At 46.2% G+C, this 20,636-nt stretch overlaps 1 protein-coding gene across 5 annotated transcripts in view; it reads left to right on the top strand.

Annotated features, from left to right (window-relative positions):
- The first annotated feature begins 2,210 nt into the window (after positions 1–2,210).
- als2a (alsin Rho guanine nucleotide exchange factor ALS2 a) overlaps positions 2,211–20,636 on the top strand; it is an 89,658-nt gene continuing 71,232 nt past the window's right edge. For all 5 annotated transcript variants that reach the window (XR_016490705.1, XM_090216342.1, XM_090216341.1 and 2 more), the window contains exons 1-7: positions 2,211–2,288; positions 2,727–2,875; positions 3,144–3,409; positions 5,436–5,606; positions 8,799–10,050; positions 17,991–18,244; positions 18,560–18,637. Coding sequence is in view for 4 of the 5 variants with exons in the window: in XM_090216342.1 (XP_090072468.1) it covers positions 2,269–2,288; positions 2,727–2,875; positions 3,144–3,409; positions 5,436–5,606; positions 8,799–10,050; positions 17,991–18,244; positions 18,560–18,637 (2,190 nt within the window). In the remaining variant the exon portion in view is untranslated. The remainder of the gene's footprint in view (positions 2,289–2,726; positions 2,876–3,143; positions 3,410–5,435; positions 5,607–8,798; positions 10,051–17,990; positions 18,245–18,559; positions 18,638–20,636) is intronic.

The following is a 20,636-nucleotide window of genomic DNA, read 5'->3' as shown; positions in this document are numbered from 1 at the left end:
GAATTAGGCCGATACCCACTAATTATCAAAATCCAGAAATGAGCAGTTAAATTCTATAACCACCTAAAAGGAAGCGATTCCCAAACCTTCCATAACAAAGCCATCACCTACAGAGAGATGGTCCTGGGGCTCTGTTCACAAACACAAACACACCCTACAGAGCCCCAGGACAGCAGCACAATTAGACCCAACCAGATCATGAGAAAAACATAGATAATTACTTGACACATTGGAAAGAATTAACAAAAAAACAGAGCAAACTAGAATGCTATTTGGCCCTAAACAGAGACTACACAGCGGCAGAATACCTGACCACTGTGACTGACCCAAAATTAAGGAAAGCTTTGACTATGTACAGACTCAGTGAGCATAGCCTTGCTATTGAGAAAGGCCGCCATAGGCAGACATGGCTCTCAAGAGAAGACAGGCTATGTGCTCACTGCCCACAAAATGAGGTGGAAACTGAGCTGCACTTCTTAACCTCCTGTCCAACGTATGACCATATTAGAGAGACATATTTCCCTCAGATTACACAGATCCACAAAGAATTCGAAAACAAATTCAATTTTGATAAACTCCCATATCTACTGGGTGAAATGCCACAGTGTACCATCACAGCAGCAAGATTTGTGACCTGTTGCCACAAGAAAAGGGCAACCAGTGAAAAACAAACACCATTGTAAATACAACCCATATTTATGCTTATTTATTTTATATTGTGTCCTTTAACCATTTGTACATTGTTACAACACTCTATAGATACATATAATATGACATTTGGATTGTCTTTATTGTTTTGAAACTTCTGTATGTGTAATGTTTACTGTTAATTTGTATTGTTTATTTCACTTTATATATTCACTTTATATATTATCTACCTCACTTGCTTTGGCAATGTTAACACATGTTTCCCATGCTAATAAAGCCCCTTGAATTGAATTGAATTGAATTGAGAGAGAGAGTGTGAGAGAGAGAGGTAAGAGGAGAGAGGTAAGAGGAGAGAGAGAGTATGTATATATATATATATATATTTCTATGAAGGGAAGTAATGATGTCTGGCCTGAAGCCGACATGTCTCTGCTGTTGGTTTATCCACAGATATGACAGCTCCAAATGCCACTAATGATTCCCAAACCCTAATAAACAGCCTATGCTGTCAGTGATTGAGTCAGTTATTACACACAGAGCCCTTTCAATACAGTGTTATGATACCTCTGGAGTAATATTTTGCAATGATCTGATCAGTCATTTAAAAGCTAAAACATCTTCAACCATAATACCTTGGACAATTTTTGTTGCAAACAGTTCCCGAAAACACAAACTGGGAATAAAAAATAAATATATATATATAAATACATGTTTTTTCCTCTAGCGCGTTGAAATTAGAGCAAATTCCACAGCACAACTGTTGTGCGGTGAAAAACTGTTTTTTTGACCCTCGACGCTTTCCATCGGAGGGCTGGTCCCAAAACAAACTCAGCTGTCACAGAGTTGAATGACAAAACGAAAGTTCTCCACTTCACTGCAGTGATTATATAAGCTAACATGCTAGCTAGCTTTGTTTATACAAACATGACAGTGACAGCCATAGTTTTGTATAATTAAAGAAAGAATACGGCTGTAAATCCCATGGGTAATGGAGAACTACTTTCAAAAACTTCGTAAGTAACTTCATTTTTTTGTTGTCGATTCACTAGTTAGCTAGGCTTAGCTAACGGGAGTTAGCTAGAGAGTAGTGTGCTTCTGGATGGGACAGCTAACGTTAGTGTAACAGTATCGACTTTACGTCCGTCCCCTCGCCCCGACCCTGGCTCGAACCAGGGACCCTCTGCACACATCAACAACTGACACCCACGAAGCATCGTTACCCATCGCTCCACAAAAGCCGCGGCCCTTGCAGGTCTCAGAGCGAGTGACGTGACCCATTGAAACGCCACTAGCGCGCACCACCGCAAACTAGCTAGCCATTTCACATCTGCTACATTAGCAAGCTACATGTCGTGCTTTTGTTAAATGTAATAGCAAACCATGTATTTTTTGTTATCGAGTAGGTATAACGTTACTACTGTAACTGTATCCTATACCGTTAAATGCATATTTGCTTTTGCATCATAGCTAGTTGTACTTTATACTGCAAATCTGAGTTATATGAAATATACCTGGGGAACAAAGACGTGAACCTGATCATTGCAAAAACAATTTCTTCCTCCTAGATTGGATATTGACAGTAATTTACAATAGATGCCTTAAAATGGAGACGCCCCAGTGATGATGGAGGACCAGAAGAGGTACTGTAACCTCACACACACACACACACTCACACACTCACACACCACACACACACACACACTCACACACACCACACACACTCACACCCACACACACACTCACACACTCACACACTCACACACTCAAACACCACACACTCAAACACCACACACTCACACACCACACACACACTCACACACCACACACTCACACACACCACACTCACACTCACACCCACCCACACACACACACCACACTCACACACACCACACACACACACACACACACACACACACACACCACACACTCACACTCCACACTCACACTCACACCACACTCTATGGTGCGGTTACAAGGCCAAGGGTCTGTCTCTGGTTCTGCGACTGTAGTGACAGAGTTGTCTGTCTGTCTGTCTGTCTGTCTGTCTGTCTGTCTGTCTGTCTGTCCCTCCCCTTCAGCCCCGTGAAGGAGGAGAGCTCCAGAGAACGAGGCCTGCTCCACTTATGGAGAGGCTACAGCAGTAGTGTTACCCCCGAACGGGTGCTTCTGTCCCGGCCAGTCCTCCAGGCTGCCCTCGGCATCAGCCATGGTATCCTCCTGGCCGAAGGTGAGACTTCTCTTTGGATTCTAATAAGATAAACAGCTCTTTCTACGACCTTTTAAATGCATAATGCTTTTTTTTTTTATAATGAGTTATAACGATGACTAAGCCTCCAATACGTAGCGTATAGATTTGAATATTGAGTCAGATTTCCACTGTATTTAATCCGTTACACATAGAAAATATACTTGAAAAGGTGTAATTTATACCGTTTGGGATAACCTGATGAAGATTACTGTATACCTGCTCTCTTCACCATCCTATCTATCTCCAGGTGGGCTGGTGTACAGCTTCGGGGACCTGACATGGCGCCAGGGCCTGAGGATTCCTCCTACTTACCCTCTCCTTGAGTCTGTCCTCTCTGGTCAATGTGTTGTGTCTGTAGCTGCAGGCTCCTTCCACTGTGGCGCCGTCACACGGGAAGGGGCTGTGTACATGTGGGGAGAGAACTCCTCGGGGCAGTGTGGTCTGTCAGAGAGAGGCCTGGTCCCAGATCCTAGCCTCGTCAGTATGGTGGACTCTGAGGCTGTCCCTCCACAGGTGATGTATCTGTTTTGTCTTATTTTCATTACGAAACACCAAAATTATAGAAAACATTTTAGACATCTTTGAAAACAACAGATAGAACAATGACAATAGCTGAGTTTCCATCCAATTGGGGACCGATTTTCACACAAATATTTAAAAAATCTGCATATAAATAATATGCGCATATTCCCACCAGTAATGTGTTTCCATATTTTTTTTAAATTAACCTTTATTTATCTAGGCAGGTCAGTTAAGAACAAATTATTACTTACAATGACAGCCTAGGAACAGTGGGTTAACTGCCTGTTCAGGGGGCAGAACAACAGATTTGTACCTTGTCAGCTCGGGGATTCGATCCAACAACCTTTCGGTTACTGGCCCAACGCTCTAACCACTAGGCTTCCTGCCGCATAAAAGTGTTTCCTTTGCCATTTCTCACATAGTACATTTTCCACAAGAAGATCCTTATTTAGCGTATTTTGTTTTGTTGACATTTGTAAGTTTAACGACAAATTAGCGGTTTCCATCAGGCCTGTCGTAAAATGTTTATCCGACATGTACTCGCATAAAAAGGCTGGCTGGAAACCTGGTTAAAGTTCTGTCTGTAAATTATGTATTCTTCTGTCTAAATTTTACCTTTATTTAACTAGGCAAGTCAGTTAAGAACAAATTCTTATTTTCAATAACGGCCTAGGAACAGTGGGTTAACTGCCTTGTTCAGGGGCAGAACGACAGATTTGTACCTTGTCAGCTCGGGGATTCGATCTAGCAATAACCTTTCAGTTATTGGCCGAAAGCTCTAACCACTAGGCTACCTGCCGCCCATCCCGGTATTATGTCGGTCTATTCTGGTGAAGCAATAAGGCATGATAACGCGGGGATTGTCGCGTGAATAACTTCGGACAAAGTGCTGTTGTTAGGCCTGAGGCGAAGCCAAGGGCCGGAGGAGTTATTCACGATAATTCCCGGGTTTAAGTGCCTTATTGCTTTTATAAAACGGTTGGTAACATATTAAAAGAAGATTAACAACATGTTTTCATTAAAATGTATTTTAATAAGTACATTTGTTTTATTTAACCACCATACAAAATAGTTTGGCCAAATGGGCTGGTCGTTCATTCTGAGATTCTGAAGTTGCTAGCCAAATGGGCTAGTCGTTCATTCTGAGATTCTGAAGTTGCCAGCCAAATGGGCTGGTCGGTCATTCTGAGATTCTGTAGTTGCTAGCCAAATGGGCTGGTCGTTCATTCTTAGATTCTGTAGTTGCTAGCCAAATGGGCTGGTCGTTCATTCTGAGATTCTGAAGTTGCTAGCCAAATGGGCTAGTCGTTCATTCTGAGATTCTGTATTTGCTAGCCAAATGGGCTGGTCGTTCATTCTGAGATTCTGAAGTTGCTAGCCAAATGGGCTGGTCGTTCATTCTGAGATTCTGTAGTTGCTAGCCAAATGGGCTGGTCGTTCATTCTGAGATTCTGTAGTTGTTTGCCAAATGGTTGCTATGCTAAACAAAACAGTGGCATGTAGCTATGCAGGCTAGCTACTTCTCCTTTGCTAGCTAGCCCTACTAAAGCTAATACACAATCACGTCAAGCAGCTGAAAGGACAGCAAACAAAGTGCACTTTAGTTTGTTTTAATTTCGCTGGATATATCCATTATAATGATCCTGATAAATGAATTGGCCTGGATCAGAGAAGCAGTCTGTCTTGTCACATTCATATGCATGGGACAGTGCAGATCACCAAACAAACTGCAATATTGTTCCACTGGTCGGAGAGGCAGACAGCAAGGTTTATAGAAACCCCAACTGTTCCAAACCAAATTCCTGCCTAATTCCAAATTCCAAGGGAGATTATAAATTGACTGGCTGGGCTGTGGGATTGTGGTGCTATATATCCCTGCTATGAACCAATCAGCATCCAGAATCCAAACAACCCATTTTTATATTTATTGTTAGACGATGACACCACCACTTCACCAGGTCAAATCCCCTGTACATGTAAACAGACTTGGTAATTGTGATTCTGTCCCTCCCAACAGATCATCAGGATCCTGGAGGTAACCTGTGGGGAGCAGCACACTCTGGCTCTGTCTGCCCAGCATGAGGTGTGGGCCTGGGGCAGCGGCTGCCAGCTGGGTCTGGTCACCAGTGTGTTCCCTGTGTGGAGACCCCAGAAAGTGGAGCACCTGGCTGGGAGGCACGTAGTTCAGGTGAGTGAGTGCTTCTCATTAGACATACATCTAGAGTTACCTCAGTCATTTCAACAATACATCTGTCAGTTCAACAATACATCTCAGTCATTTCAACAATACATCTGTCAGTTCAACAATACATCTCAGTCATTTCAACAATACATCTGTCAGTTCAACAATACACCTCAGTCAGTTCAACAATACACCTCAGTCATTTCAACAATACACCTCAGTCAGTTCAACAATACACCTCAGTCATTTCAACAATACATCTGTCAGTTCAACAATACATCTCAGTCATTTCAACAATACATCTGTCAGTTCAACAATACATCTCAGTCATTTCAACAATACATCTGTCAGTTCAACAATACATCTCAGTCATTTCAACAATACATCTGTCAGTTCAACAATACACCTCAGTCAGTTCAACAATACACCTCAGTCATTTCAACAATACACCTCAGTCAGTTCAACAATACACCTCAGTCATTTCAACAATACACCTCAGTCAGTTCAACAATACATCTCAGTCAGTTCAACAATACATCTCAGTCAGTTCAACAATACACCTCAGTCATTTCAACAATACATCTCAGTCATTTCAACAATACATCTGTCATTTCAACAATACACCTCTGTCAGTTCAACAATACACCTCTGTCAGTTCAACAATACATCTCAGTCAGTTCAACAATACATCTCAGTCAGTTCAACAATACACCTCAGTCATTTCAACAATACACCTCAGTCAGTTCAACAATACACCTCAGTCATTTCAACAATACATCAGTCAGTTCAACAATACATCTCAGTCAGTTCAACAATACACATCAGTCAGTTCAACAATACACCTCAGTCAGTTCAACAATACACCTCAGTCAGTTCAACAATACACCTCAGTCAGTTCAACAATACACCTCAGTCATTTCAACAATACACCTCAGTCAGTTCAACAATACACCTCAGTCAGTTCAACAATACACCTCAGTCAGTTCAACAATACACCTCAGTCAGTTCAACAATACACCTCAGTCATTTCAACAATACACCTCAGTCATTTCAACAATACATCAGTCAGTTCAACAATACACCTCAGTCAGTTCAACAATACGTCTCAGTCAGTTCAACAATACACCTCAGTCAGTTCAACAATACACCTCAGTCATTTCAACAATACACCTCAGTCAGTTCAACAATACACCTCAGTCAGTTCAACAATACATCTGTCAGTTCAACAATACACCTCAGTCAGTTCAACAATACGTCTCAGTCATTTCAACAATACATCTCAGTCAGTTCAACAATACATCTGTCAGTTCAACAATACACCTCAGTCAGTTCAACAATACGTCTCAGTCAGTTCAACAATACACCTCAGTCAGTTCAACAATACATCTCAGTCAGTTCAACAATACATCTGTCAGTTCAACAATACGTCTCAGTCAGTTCAACAATACGTCTCAGTCAGTTCAACAATACGTCTCAGTCATTCCAACAATACGTCTCAGTCATTTCAACAATACGTCTCAGTCAGTTCAACAATACACCTCAGTCAGTTCAACAATACATCTCAGTCAGTTCAACAATACATCTGTCAGTTCAACAATACGTCTCAGTCAGTTCAACAATACGTCTCAGTCATTTCAACAATACACCTCAGTCAGTTCAACAATACATCTGTCAGTTCAACAATACACCTCAGTCATTTCAACAATACGTCTCAGTCAGTTCAACAATACACCTCAGTCAGTTCAACAATACACCTCAGTCAGTTCAACAATACATCTCAGTCAGTTCAACAATACATCTCAGTCAGTTCAACAATACACCTCAGTCAGTTCAACAATACACCTCAGTCAGTTCAACAATACACCTCAGTCAGTTCAACAATACATCTCAGTCAGTTCAACAATACATCTCAGTCAGTTCAACAATACATCTCAGTCAGTTCAACAATACACCTAAGTCAGTTCAACAATACATCTCAGTCATTTCAACAATACATCTCAGTCATTTCAACAATACACCTCAGTCAGTTCAACAATACATCTCAGTCATTTCAACAATACGTCTCAGTCATTTCAACAATACACCTCAGTCATTTCAACAATACATCTGTCAGTTCAACAATACGTCTCAGTCATTTCAACAATACGTCTCAGTCAGTTCAACAATACACCTCAGTCAGTTCAACAATACATCTGTCAGTTCAACAATACACCTCAGTCAGTTCAACAATACGTCTCAGTCATTTCAACAATACACCTCAGTCAGTTCAACAATACACCTCAGTCATTTCAACAATACGTCTCAGTCATTTCAACAATACGTCTCAGTCAGTTCAACAATACGTCTCAGTCAGTTCAACAATACGTCTCAGTCATTTCAACAATACACCTCAGTCATTTCAACAATACATCTCAGTCAGTTCAACAATACGTCTCAGTCAGTTCAACAATACACCTCAGTCAGTTCAACAATACATCTCAGTCAGTTCAACAATACATCTGTCAGTTCAACAATACGTCTCAGTCAGTTCAACAATACGTCTCAGTCAGTTCAACAATACGTCTCAGTGGCTGGAGTCTTCGACCATTTTTCGGGCCTTCCTCTGACACCGCCTGGTATAGAAGTCCTGTATAGAAGTCCTGTATGGCAGGAAGCTTGGCCCCAGTGATGTACTTGGCACTACCCTCTGTAGTGCCTTGCGGTCGGAGGCTGAGCAGTTGCCATACCAGGCGGTGATGCAGCCAATCAAGATGCTCTCGATGGTGCAGCTGTAGAACGGGACGGATAGGGTTATATATCTCTCAGTCATATCTATCTCAGTCAGTTCAACAATACACCTCAGTCAGTTCAACAATACATCTGTCAGTTCAACAATACATCTGTCAGTTCAACAATACATCTGTCAGTTCAACAATACATCTGTCAGTTCAACAATACATCTGTCAGTTCAACAATACATCTGTCAGTTCAACAATACATCTGTCAGTTCAACAATACATCTGTCAGTTCAACAATACATCTGTCAGTTCAACAATACATCTGTCAGTTCAACAATACATCTGTCAGTTCAACAATACATCTCTGTCAGTTCAACAATACATCTGTCAGTTCAACAATACATACTGTACATAAAAAAAAATGGAGGATTTAAAAGCCAATATAATGAAGTCTGACTGACTTGTTTCCGTTGTGGTCCAGGTGGCGTGTGGAGGATACCACAGCCTGGCCCTGGTACGACGCTTCCCTGCACAAGACTCTCAGTTCCCCCGGCCGACAGCTATTGAAAAGTGTGCCCAGTGCAACCAGCTGCTCTTCTCTATGGTGGATAAAGATGACCATGTCATCATCAGCCACAGCCACTATTGCCCCCTAGGGATTGAGATGGCTGATAGCAAACCAGGGAGCTGCTCGAGATCCAGACAGGCCTCCCCAGCCAGACAGGCCTCCCAATCTAGACAGGCCTCTCTATCCCAGAGACACAGAGCCTCAGCCTGCCCGCTCTCTCAGACAGTCAGCCTTGATCTGGGCCTTGACCCAGACCTAGCCCAAGACCCAGACCCCATTATAGGCCCAGAATACCTATTTCCTGGTGACACTGACAGTTCTCTCAGAGAGTCTGGCTCCAAAGAACAAACTAACCAAGAGGATACTGGTACCTCTGACCTTCAAAGACAAGGCCCTGGGACTCTGACAGAGACAGACAGTAACTCGGCTCGAACACAGGCGAGGAGGAAAACCTCATCTCCAACCGACGAGAAGGAACTGAAGGAATACCTCAAGAGAACGTCTGATCACATCCTGTCTGAACAGAATGACAATAACAACACAGGGAATCCAATCACCTTAGCCAATCAGACAACAGGGGATTCGCTCACCTTAGCCAATCAGACAACAGGGGATTCACTCACCTTAGCCAATGAAACAGCAGAGGATTCACTCACCTTAGCCAGTCATAGCTCAGGAGATCTACTCACCCTGGTAAGTCATGTCCCAGGACAGTGCCTAAACGGTGACCTACCTGATCAAGACCAACCTTCTACCTTAACACCATATCTTCTACCACAATCTACAGACGACACCACCATGGCATCCAGCCTATCATGTTCACTACTAGAGAACTACACGGGTGCCTTAGGTATGGAACATACCTTAGCCTTAACGGGCCGTGCTGCCTCAGCCTCACCCTTCGAGGTAAACACCCCTTTAGGCATCGGCTCCACCAGCAGCCTCTGTGACTCATCTAAGAGTGAAGGGTGTATCCCAGTCGCAGGGCTGTGCGAGGCTCTGTCTGGGCCTGTCATGGCATACAGGAAGACCAACCAGGAAGTGCGTCTCTGTATGGAGGAGGACTCCTTGCAAGGGAAGAAATGCTCCAGTCTGACTGATATCCTGCTGGAGGAGGTCACAGAGGGGAGTAGACGGCACTCACTACCTCCTCTCCTCTCTCATGGTAGGTGTGGTCACTACCTCCTCTCCTCTCTCATGGTAGGTGTGGTCACTACCTCCTCTCCTCTCTCATGGTAGGTGTGGTCACTACCTCCTCTCCTCTCCCATGGTAGGTGTGGTCACTACCTCCTCTCCTCTCTCATGATAGGTGTGGTCACTACCTCCTCTCCTCTCTCATGGTAGGTGTGGTCACTACCTCCTCTCTCATGGTAGGTGTGGTCACTACCTCCTCTCCTCTCTCATGGTAGGTGTGGTCACTACCTCCTCCTCTCTCATGGTAGGTGTGGTCACTACCTCCTCTCCTCTCTCATGGTAGGTGTGGTCACTACCTCCTCTCCTCTCTCATGGTAGGTGTGGTCACTACCTCCTCTCCTCTCTCATGGTAGGTGTGGTCACTACCTCCTCTCCTCTCTCATGGTAGGTGTGGTCACTACCTCCTCTCCTCTCTCATGGTAGGTGTGGTCACTACCTCCTCTCCTCTCTCATGGTAGGTGTGGTTTGAAACCTGGTGATCCCAAGACACCACCAAGGCCAGCAATTCTGTCACAGTGATTCTTGGGGGTTTTGTTGCTTCTCTCACCATCCTATCCTATATATAACCCTATCCGTCCCCACCTATATATAACCCTATCCGTCCTCTACCTATATATAACCCTATCCGTCCCCACCTATATATAACCCTATCCGTCCCCTACCTATATATAACCCTATCCCTACCTATATATAACCCTATCCCTACCTATATATAACCCTATCCGTCCCCTACCCTATATATAACCCTATCAAAATAATTAATAGTATGCAGATGAGCTATGTACAGGTGCAGTAATCTGTGAGCTGCTCTGACAGCTGGTGCGTAAAGCTAGTGAGGGAGATAAGTGTTTCCAGTTTCAGTGATTTTTGCAGTTCGTTCCAGTCAGTGGCAGCAAAGAACTGGAAGGAAAGGCGGCCGAAGGAGGAATTGGCTTTGGGGGTGACCAGTCAGATATACCTGCTGGAGTGCGTGCTACAAGTGGGTGCTGCTATGGTGACCAGTGAACTGAGATAAGGCGGGGCTTTACCTAGCAAAGACTTATAGATGTCCTGGAGCGAGTGGGTTTGGCGACGAGTATGAAGCGAGGGCCAGCCAACGAGAAGGTACAGGCCTCAATGGTGGGTAGTGTATGGGGCTTTGGTGACAAAACGGATGGCACTGTGATAGACTGCATCCAATTTGCTGAGTAGAGTGTTGGAGGCTATTTTGTAAATTGCATAACCAAAGTCAAGGATCAGTAGGATGGTCAGTTTTACCAGGGTATGTTTGGCAGCATGAGTAAAGGAGGCTTTGTTGCGAAATAGGAAGCCGATTCTAGATTTAATTTTGGATTGGAGATGCTTAATGTGAGTCTGTAAAGAGAGTTTACAGTCTAACCAGACACCTAGTTATTTGTAGTTGTCCACATATTCTAAGTCAGAACCGTCCAGGGTAGTCATGCTGGACAGGCGGGCAGGTGCAGGCAGCGATCGGTTGAAGAGCATGCATTTAGTTTTACTTGCATTTAAGAGCAGTTGGAGGCCACGGAAGGAGAGTTGTATGGCATTGAAGCTTGCCTGGAGAGTTGTTAACAGTGTCCAAAGAAGGGCCAGAAGTATACAGAATGGTGTTGTCTGCGTAGAGGTATATCAGAGAATCACCAGCAGCGAGAGCAACATCATTGATGTATACAGAGAAAAGAGTCGGCCCGAGGATTGAACCCTGTGGCACCCCCATAGAGACTGCCAGAGGTCTGACCAGCAGGCCCTCCTATTTGACACACTGAACTCTGTCTGAGAAGTAGTTGGTGAACCAGACGAAGCAGTCATTTGAGAAACCAAGGCTGTCGAGTCTGCCAATGAGAATGTGGTGATTGACAGAGTCGAAAGCCTTGGCCAGGTCGATGAATACAGCTGCACAGTATTGTTTCTGGATTTGGATGAAAGAGAAATGGGGGTGGCTTGGGCAAGTTGCTGTGGGGGGCGCAGGGCTTTTGACCGTGGTAGGGGTAACCACGTGGAAAGCATGGCCAGCCGTAGAAAAATGCTTATTGAAATTCTCAATTATCGCAGATTTATTGGTGGTGACAGTGTTTCCTAGCTTCAGTGCAGTGGGCAGCTGGGAGGAGGTGCTCTTGTTTTCCATGGACTTTACAGTGTCCCAGAACTTTTTGGAGTTTGTGCAACACGATGCAAATTTCTGTTTGAAAAAGCTAGCCTTTGCTTTCCTAACTGCCTGTGTATATTTGTTCCTAACTTCCCTGAGAAGTTGCATATCACGGGGGCTATTCGATGCTAATGCAGAACACCACAGAATGTCTTTGTGCTCGTCAAGGGCAGTCAGGTCTGGAGAGAACCAGTTCTTTTGTTTTCTTCATGGTGTTGGACGACAAAGGGATATTGCATTGGTGTGACCTCATTTTTATAATCTAGTGAAACAGGAAGTGATGTAATGGCTCAATATAGTTCCCTAAGACTTAGATACACTTAATTAAGTGGTATGTAATTCCTGGTTTAATTTTGGTAGATGTTATTTACAATCATCTTTAATTTTGTTATTCACAATTTAATTGGGAAACCTTGATTTGGCGGAGATTGATTTAAAAAAAAAATTAAATCAATAAGTTCCATTGAATCATTAATAAAGCACAGCATTTGTCACATGTTGGTATTTTGATTTTCTCTATAATTATATTGTTTATATATTTTTAAAGTATTATTAGTGCATTGCCAGTCAGGGGTACCAGTCATTTTGGAGCCCGCTGTATGTACATATACAGTACCAGTCCAATGTTTGGACACTACATGATTCCATATGTGTTATTTCATAGTTTTGATGTCTTCACTATTATTCTACAGTATAGAAAACAGTACAAATAATAAAAATAAAAAACTTGAATGAGTAGGTGTGTCCAGACTATATATATATATATATATATATATATATATATATATATATACATATATATATGTGTGTGTATATATATGTGTGATGGGATGTATAGACATTATGGACAGTATGTGTATAGAATATGAGGTATATCTGTAGAATACGTAGGGTAGAATAGTATATAGAGCTATAGTTGAATAGGATGGTAATTGACTAGAATACAGCAAATACATATAAAATGAGTAAAACAGTATGTAAACGTTATTAAATAATGTTCCATTATTAAAGTAACCAGTGATGTATATAGGGCAGCAGCCTCTAAGGTGCAGGGTAGAGCACCAGGTGGTAGCCGGCTAGGGGCAGCAGCCTCTAAGGTGCAGGGTAGAGCACCAGGTGGTAGCCGGCTAGGGGCAGCAGCCTCTAAGGTGCAGGGTAGAGCACCAGGTGGTAGCCGGCTAGGGGCAGCAGCCTCTAAGGTGCAGGGTAGAGCACCAGGTGGTAGCCGGCTAGGGGCAGCAGCCTCTAAGGTGCAGGGTAGAGCACCAGGTGGTAGCCGGCTAGGGGCAGCAGCCTCTAAGGTGCAGGGTAGAGCACCAGGTGGTAGCCGGCTAGGGGCAGCAGCCTCTAAGGTGCAGGGTAGAGCACCAGGTGGTAGCCAGCTAGGGACAGTGACTAAGTTCAGGGTAGAGCACCAGGTGGTAGCCGGCTAGTGACAGTGACTAAGTTCAGGGTAGAGCACCAGGTGGTAGCCGGCTAGGGGCAGCAGCCTCTAAGGTGCAGGGTAGAGCACCAGGTGGTAGCCGGCTAGGGGCAGCAGCCTCTAAGGTGCAGGGTAGAGCACCAGGTGGTAGCCGGCTAGGGGCAGCAGCCTCTAAGGTGCAGGGTAGAGCACCAGGTGGTAGCCGGCTAGGGGCAGCAGACTCTAAGGTGCAGGGTAGAGCACCAGGTGGTAGCCGGCTAGGGGCAGCAGCCTCTAAGGTGCAGGGTAGAGCACCAGGTGGTAGCCGGCTAGGGGCAGCAGCCTCTAAGGTGCAGGGTAGAGCACCAGGTGGTAGCCGGCTAGGGGCAGCAGCCTCTAAGGTGCAGGGTAGAGCACCAGGTGGTAGCCGGCTAGGGGCAGCAGCCTCTAAGGTGCAGGGTAGAGCACCAGGTGGTAGCCGGCTAGGGGCAGCAGCCTCTAAGGTGCAGGGTAGAGCACCAGGTGGTAGCCGGCTAGGGGCAGCAGCCTCTAAGGTGCAGGGTAGAGCACCAGGTGGTAGCCGGCTAGGGGCAGCAGCCTCTAAGGTGCAGGGTAGAGCACCAGGTGGTAGCCGGCTAGGGGCAGCAGCCTCTAAGGTGCAGGGTAGAGCACCAGGTGGTAGCCGGCTAGGGGCAGCAGACTCTAAGGTGCAGGGTAGAGCACCAGGTGGTAGCCGGCTAGGGGCAGCAGCCTCTAAGGTGCAGGGTAGAGCACCAGGTGGTAGCCGGCTAGGGGCAGCAGCCTCTCAGGTGCAGGGTAGAGCACCAGGTGGTAGCCGGCTAGGGGCAGCAGCCTCTAAGTTCAGGGTAGAGCACCAGGTGGTAGCCGGCTAGGGGCAGCAGCCTCTAAGGTGCAGGGTAGAGCACCAGGTGGTAGCCGGCTAGGGGCAGCAGCCTCTAAGGTGCAGGGTAGAGCACCAGGTGGTAGCCGGCTAGGGGCAGCAGCCTCTAAGGTGCAGGGTAGAGCACCAGGTGGTAGCCGGCTAGGGGCAGCAGCCTCTAAGGTGCAGGGTAGAGCACCAGGTGGTAGCCGGCTAGGGGCAGCAGCCTCTAAGGTGCAGGGTAGAGCACCAGGTGGTAGCCGGCTAGGGGCAGCAGCCTCTAAGGTGCAGGGTAGAGCACCAGGTGGTAGCCAGCTAGGGACAGTGACTAAGTTCAGGGTAGAGCACCAGGTGGTAGCCGGCTAGTGACAGTGACTAAGTTCAGGGTAGAGCACCAGGTGGTAGCCGGCTAGTGACAGTGACTAAGTTCAGGGTAGAGCACCAGGTGGTAGCCGGCTAGTGACAGTGACTAAGTTCAGGGTAGAGCACCAGGTGGTAGCCGGCTAGTGACAGTGACTAAGTTCAGGGTAGAGCACCAGGTGGTAGCCGGCTAGGGACAGTGACTAAGTTCAGGGTAGAGCACCAGGTGGTAGCCGGCTAGTGACAGTGACTAAGTTCAGGGTAGAGCACCAGGTGGTAGCCGGCTAGGGACAGTGACTAAGTTCAGGGTAGGGTACTGGTTGGAGGCCGGCTAGTGAAAGTGACTAAGTTCAGGGTAGAGCACCAGGTGGTAGCCGGCTAGTGACCGTGACTAAGTTCATGGTAGAGCACCAGGTGGTAGCCGGCTAGGGACAGTGACTAAGTTCAGGGTAGAGCACCAGGTGGTAGCCGGCTAGTGACAGTGACTAAGTTCAGGGTAGAGCACCAGGTGGTAGCCGGCTAGGGACAGTGACTAAGTTCAGGGTAGGGTACTGGGTGGAGGCCGGCTAGTGATGTCTATTTAACAGTCTGATGGCCTTGAGATAGAAGCTGTTTTTTAGTCTCTCGGCCCCAGCTTTGATGCACCTGTACTGACCTCGCCTTCTGGATGGTCGCGGGGTGAACAGGCATTGGCTCAGGTTGTTGATGTCCATGATGACCTTTTTGGCCTTCCTGTGACATTGGGTGCTGTAGGTTATCTTGGAGGGCAGGCAGTGTGCCCGCTGGTGATCCGTTGGGCAGAACGCACCACTGTCTAGAGAGCCCTGTGGTTGCTGCCGGTGCAGTTGTCGTACCAGGCGGTGATACAGCCTGACAGGATGCTCTCAATTGTGCATCTGTAAAAGGTGAGGGTCTTAGGGGCCAAGACAAATTTCTTCAGCCTCCTGAGGTTGAAGAGGAGCTGTTGCATCTCTGTGGGTGGATCATTTCAGATTGTCAGTGATGTGTACGCCGAGGATCTTGAAGCTTTTCACTTTCTCCATTGCGGTCCCGTCAATGTGGGTAGGGGGCGTCTCCTGTAGGGTAGGGGGCGTCTGCTCTCTCCTGTAGTCCCCGATCATCTCCTTTGTTGTGTTGACGTTGAGTGAGAGGTTGTTTTCCTGACACCACACTCCGAGTGCCCTCACCTCCTCCCTGTAGGCTGTCTTGTCATTGTTGGTAATCAGGCCTACTACTGTTGGGTCGTCTACAAACTTCATGATTGAGTTGGAGGCTTGCGTGGCCACGCAGTCATGGGTGAACAGGGAGTACAGGAGGGGGCTGAGCACGCACCCTTGTGGTGCCCATGTGTTGAGGATCAGCATAGTGGAGGTGTTGTTTCCTACCTTCACCACCTGGGGTCCAAGACCCAGTTGGACAGGGCGGGGTACAGACCCAGGTTCCCGAGCTTAATGATGAGCTTGGAGGGTTATGGTGTTGAAGGCTGTTCTGTAGTCAATGAACAGCATTCTTCCTCTTGTCCAGGTGAGATGGCGATTGTATCGTCTGTGGAACTATTGTGGCGGTTTGCAAACTGAAGTGGGTGTAGGGCAGATGTGGGCATACCTTTTGGCTCGAGGGCCACATCGGGATTTTGTCATTCAACTGAGGGATGCATTTTTTGGGCAACCAATTGTTTGGTAAAATCAATTTGCGGGGGCTTCCCGAGTGGCGCAGCGGTGTAAGGCATCGCAGTGCTTGAGGCGTCACTACAGACCTGTGGCTGTGTCACAGCTGGCCGTGACTGGGAGACCCCCGAGACTGCGCACAATGGGCCCAGCGTCGTCTGGGTTAGGAGAGGGTTTGGCGGGCCGAAATTTCCTTGTCCCGTCGCGCTCTAGCGACTCCTGTGGCAGGCCAGGAGCATGTACGCTGACACGGTCGCCAGGTGTACAGTGTTTCCTCTGACACATTGGCGCGACTGGCTTCCGGGTTAAGCGGGCATTGTGTCAAGAAGCAGTGCGGCCTGGTTGGGTCGTGTTTCGGGGGACGCACGGCTCTCGACTTTTGCCTCTCCTGACTCCTTACGGGAGTTGCAGTTGAGGGAACAAGACTGTAACTACCAATTGGATACCATGAAATTGGGGAGATAAAAATGGGTAAAATGTCTCGTTGAAGTGCCCGACGGGCCGGTTATGGCCCACGGGCCGTGCTTTGCCCCCCTTTGGTTTAGGGTGTCATGTAAGGTAGAGGTGATATGATCCTTGATCCTAGTCTCTCAAAGCACTTTATGATGACAGAAGTGAGTGCTTCTGGGTGATAGTCATTTAGTTAAGTTACCTTCGCTTTCTTGGGTACATGAACAATGGTGTCCATCTTGAAGCAAGTGGGGACAGCAGACTGGGATAGGGAGAGATTGAAAACGTCCGTAAACACACCAGCCAGCTGGGCGTGGCTAGGGTTGACGTATGGGCCGACAGCCTTGCAAGGGTTAACATGCTTAAATGTCTTACGTCGGTCACGGAGAACGAGAGCCCACGGTACTCGGGAGCAGCCTGCTTCCATGGCACTGTGTTATCTTCAAAGCCGGTGAAGAAGGTGTTTAGCTTGTCCGGGAGCAAGACATCGGTGTCAGCGACGTGATTGTCTGTAGACCCTGCCACATACGTCTTGTGTCTGAGTCGTTGAATTTCATCTCCACTTTGGAGATGTACTGACAGCGTGTTGGATTGCCTTACGGTGGACATAACTGGACTGTTTGTGTTCAACCATATTCCCAGTCCCCTTGCCAGTCCAGGATCCAGTTGCAGAGGGATGTGTTCAGTCCCATGGTCAACCCTGATAGACTTCTGGTTTTTTAGAAGTTTAAAATTGCATTCCAGCAGTTTCTATTTCTGTCATATTGTCTGCTGGTTTTTACAGCACTTTCATATTATAATGTGCGATCCGTCCTTTATTTAACCCAGAAAGACCCTTGAGATTAGAACCGTGTTGAAATAGCTGTATCAACTATGTTGTATGTCCGAAGCTGGGTTTTCCAGCACCCCCTCTCTCTATAACTCAATTCTAACTCATTTATATTACTCATTATACGGTAAGTCATATGTCAAATAACATTTTGGTGCCTTTTGTTTTTCCTTCCAGCATCCCCTGAGTTTCCCGGCAGGAGGAGCTCCCGCTCCAGGCCCAATGTGCCAAGGAAGGAGGAGGTAGTGGAGTCTCTGCCCTCCCTGAACACAGAGGTGTGGAGCTGGGGACGGGGGCAAGAGGGACAGCTGGGCCACGGAGACCAGCTACCCAGGCTCCAGCCGCTGTGTATCAAGAGCCTGAATGGAGAGGAGGTAGTGAAGGTAGTGGCAGGAACACACCACTCTCTGGCCCTTTCTGCACAGTGTCAGGTAAAAACACAGTCCCCATCACACTCACAGTACCCTTATCCTATCCTTATCCCATCGCCTTATCCCATCGCCTTATCCCATCGCCCTATCCCATCGCCCTATCCCATCGCCCTATCCTATCGCCTTATCCTATTGCAAAGTCATTAGCCATTTTAGCATTGTATTTATTTGATTGCCTCGCTTCTTTTGAATTTAGAGGAGAGACTGTTAAGAAGTTGTTATGGTGTGAGCAAATGTAGCGCAACATAGCTAATATTGTAGCGTCCTATAAATGGAGAGACTGGTGTGTAATATAACCCGGCTCTATCACCCCAGGTGTTTTCGTGGGGCAGCAACAGATCCGGCCAGTTGGGACACATGAACAGCCCCACTACCATGCCTCAACAGGCCAAGGTACTCTACCTACATTTACCTACTATGGAGGGCATACAGTGCCTTGCGAAAGTATTCGGCCCCCTTGAACTTTGCGACCTTTTGCCACATTTCAGGCTTCAAACATAAAGATATAAAACTGTATTTTTTTGTGAAGAATCAACAACAAGTGGGACACAATCATGAAGTGGAACGACATTTATTGGATATTTCAAACTTTTTTAACAAATCAAAAACTGAAAAATTGGGCGTGCAAAATTATTCAGCCCCCTTAAGTTAATACTTTGTAGCGCCACCTTTTGCTGCGATTACAGCTGTAAGTCGCTTGGGGTATGTCTCTATCAGTTTTGCACATCGAGAGACTGAAATTTTTTCCCATTCCTCCTTGCAAAACAGCTCGAGCTCAGTGAGGTTGGATGGAGAGCATTTGTGAACAGCAGTTTTCAGTTCTTTCCACAGATTCTCGATTGGATTCAGGTCTGGACTTTGACTTGGCCATTCTAACACCTGGATATGTTTATTTTTGAACCATTCCATTGTATATTTTGCTTTATGTTTTGGATCATTGTCTTGTTGGAAGACAAATCTCCGTCCCAGTCTCAGGTCTTTTGCAGACTCCATCAGGTTTTCTTCCAGAATGGCCCTGTATTTGGCTCCATCCAATTTTAACCATCTTCCCTGTCCCTGGTGAAGAAAAGCAGGCCCAAACCATGATGCTGCCACCACCATGTTTGACAGTGGGGATGGTGTGTTCAGGGTGATGAGCTGTGTTGCTTTTACGCCAAACATAACGTCTTGCATTGTTGCCAAAAAGTTCAATTTTGGTTTCATCTGACCAGAGCACCTTCTTCCACATGTTTGGTGTGTCTCCCAGGTGGTTTGTGGCAAACTTTAAACAACACTTTTTATGGATATCTTTAAGAAATGGCTTTCTTCTTGCCACTCTTCCATAAAGGCCAGATTTGTGCAATATACGACTGATTGTTGTCCTATGGACAGAGTCTCCCACCTCAGCTGTAGATATCTGCAGTTCATCCAGAGTGATCATGGGCCTCTTGGCTGCATCTCTGATCAGTCTTCTCCTTGTATGAGCTGAAAGTTTAGAGGGACGGCCAGGTCTTGGTAGATTTGCAGTGGTCTGATACTCCTTCCATTTCAATATTATCGCTTGCACAGTGCTCCTTGGGATGTTTAAAGCTTGGGAAATCTTTTTGTATCCAAATCCGGCTTTAAACTTCTTCACAACAGTATCTCGGACCTGCCTGGTGTGTTCCTTGTTCTTCATGATGCCCTCTGCGCTTTTAACGGACCTCTGAGACTATCACAGTGCAGGTGCATTTATACGGAGACTTGATTACACACAGGTGGATTGTATTTATCATCATTAGTCATTTAGGTCAACATTGGGTCATTCAGAGATCCTCACTGAACTTCTGGAGAGAGTTTGCTGCACTGAAAGTAAAGGGGCTGAATAATTTTGCACGCCCAATTTTTCAGTTTTTGATTTGTTAAAAAAGTTTGAAATATCCAATAAATGTCGTTCCACTTCATGATTGTGTCCCACTTGTTGTTGATTCTTCACAAAAAAATACAGTTTTATATCTTTATGTTTGAAGCCTGAAATGTGGCAAAAGGTTGCAAAGTTCAAGGGGGCTGAATACTTTCGCAAGGCACTGTATGTCCTTGTCTTTAGTTCTTCATGGTTATACTGCGCTGCTGGTCTGGTGGTCTAGCCTGCAGGTCTGGTGGTCTAGCCTGCAGGTCTGGTGGTCTAGCCTGCAGGTCTGGTGGTCTAGCCTGCAGGTCTGGTGGTCTAGCCTGCTGGTCTGGTGGTCTAGCCTGCTGGTCTGGTGGTCTAGCCTGCAGGTCTAGCTTGGTGGTCCCAGATCTGTTATCTGCTGTAAAGCCAATTACTACTGTTGTTGTCATGCATTATATTTGGCCTGTCAAATCACACTCATATGTCAGAGCGTCTGTTTTTGTGGGACCTGGTGGTAGGGCAGAGCCACAGTGTGTTCCT

Source organism: Oncorhynchus mykiss, chromosome 22 (assembly GCF_057628025.1).
Source record: "Oncorhynchus mykiss isolate SJ-2025 chromosome 22, ASM5762802v1, whole genome shotgun sequence".
Taxonomy (NCBI): Eukaryota; Metazoa; Chordata; class Actinopteri; order Salmoniformes; family Salmonidae; genus Oncorhynchus; species Oncorhynchus mykiss.
The sequence above is the reverse complement of the archived record's forward strand: the minus strand, read 5'-3'. Positions and strand labels throughout refer to the sequence as shown.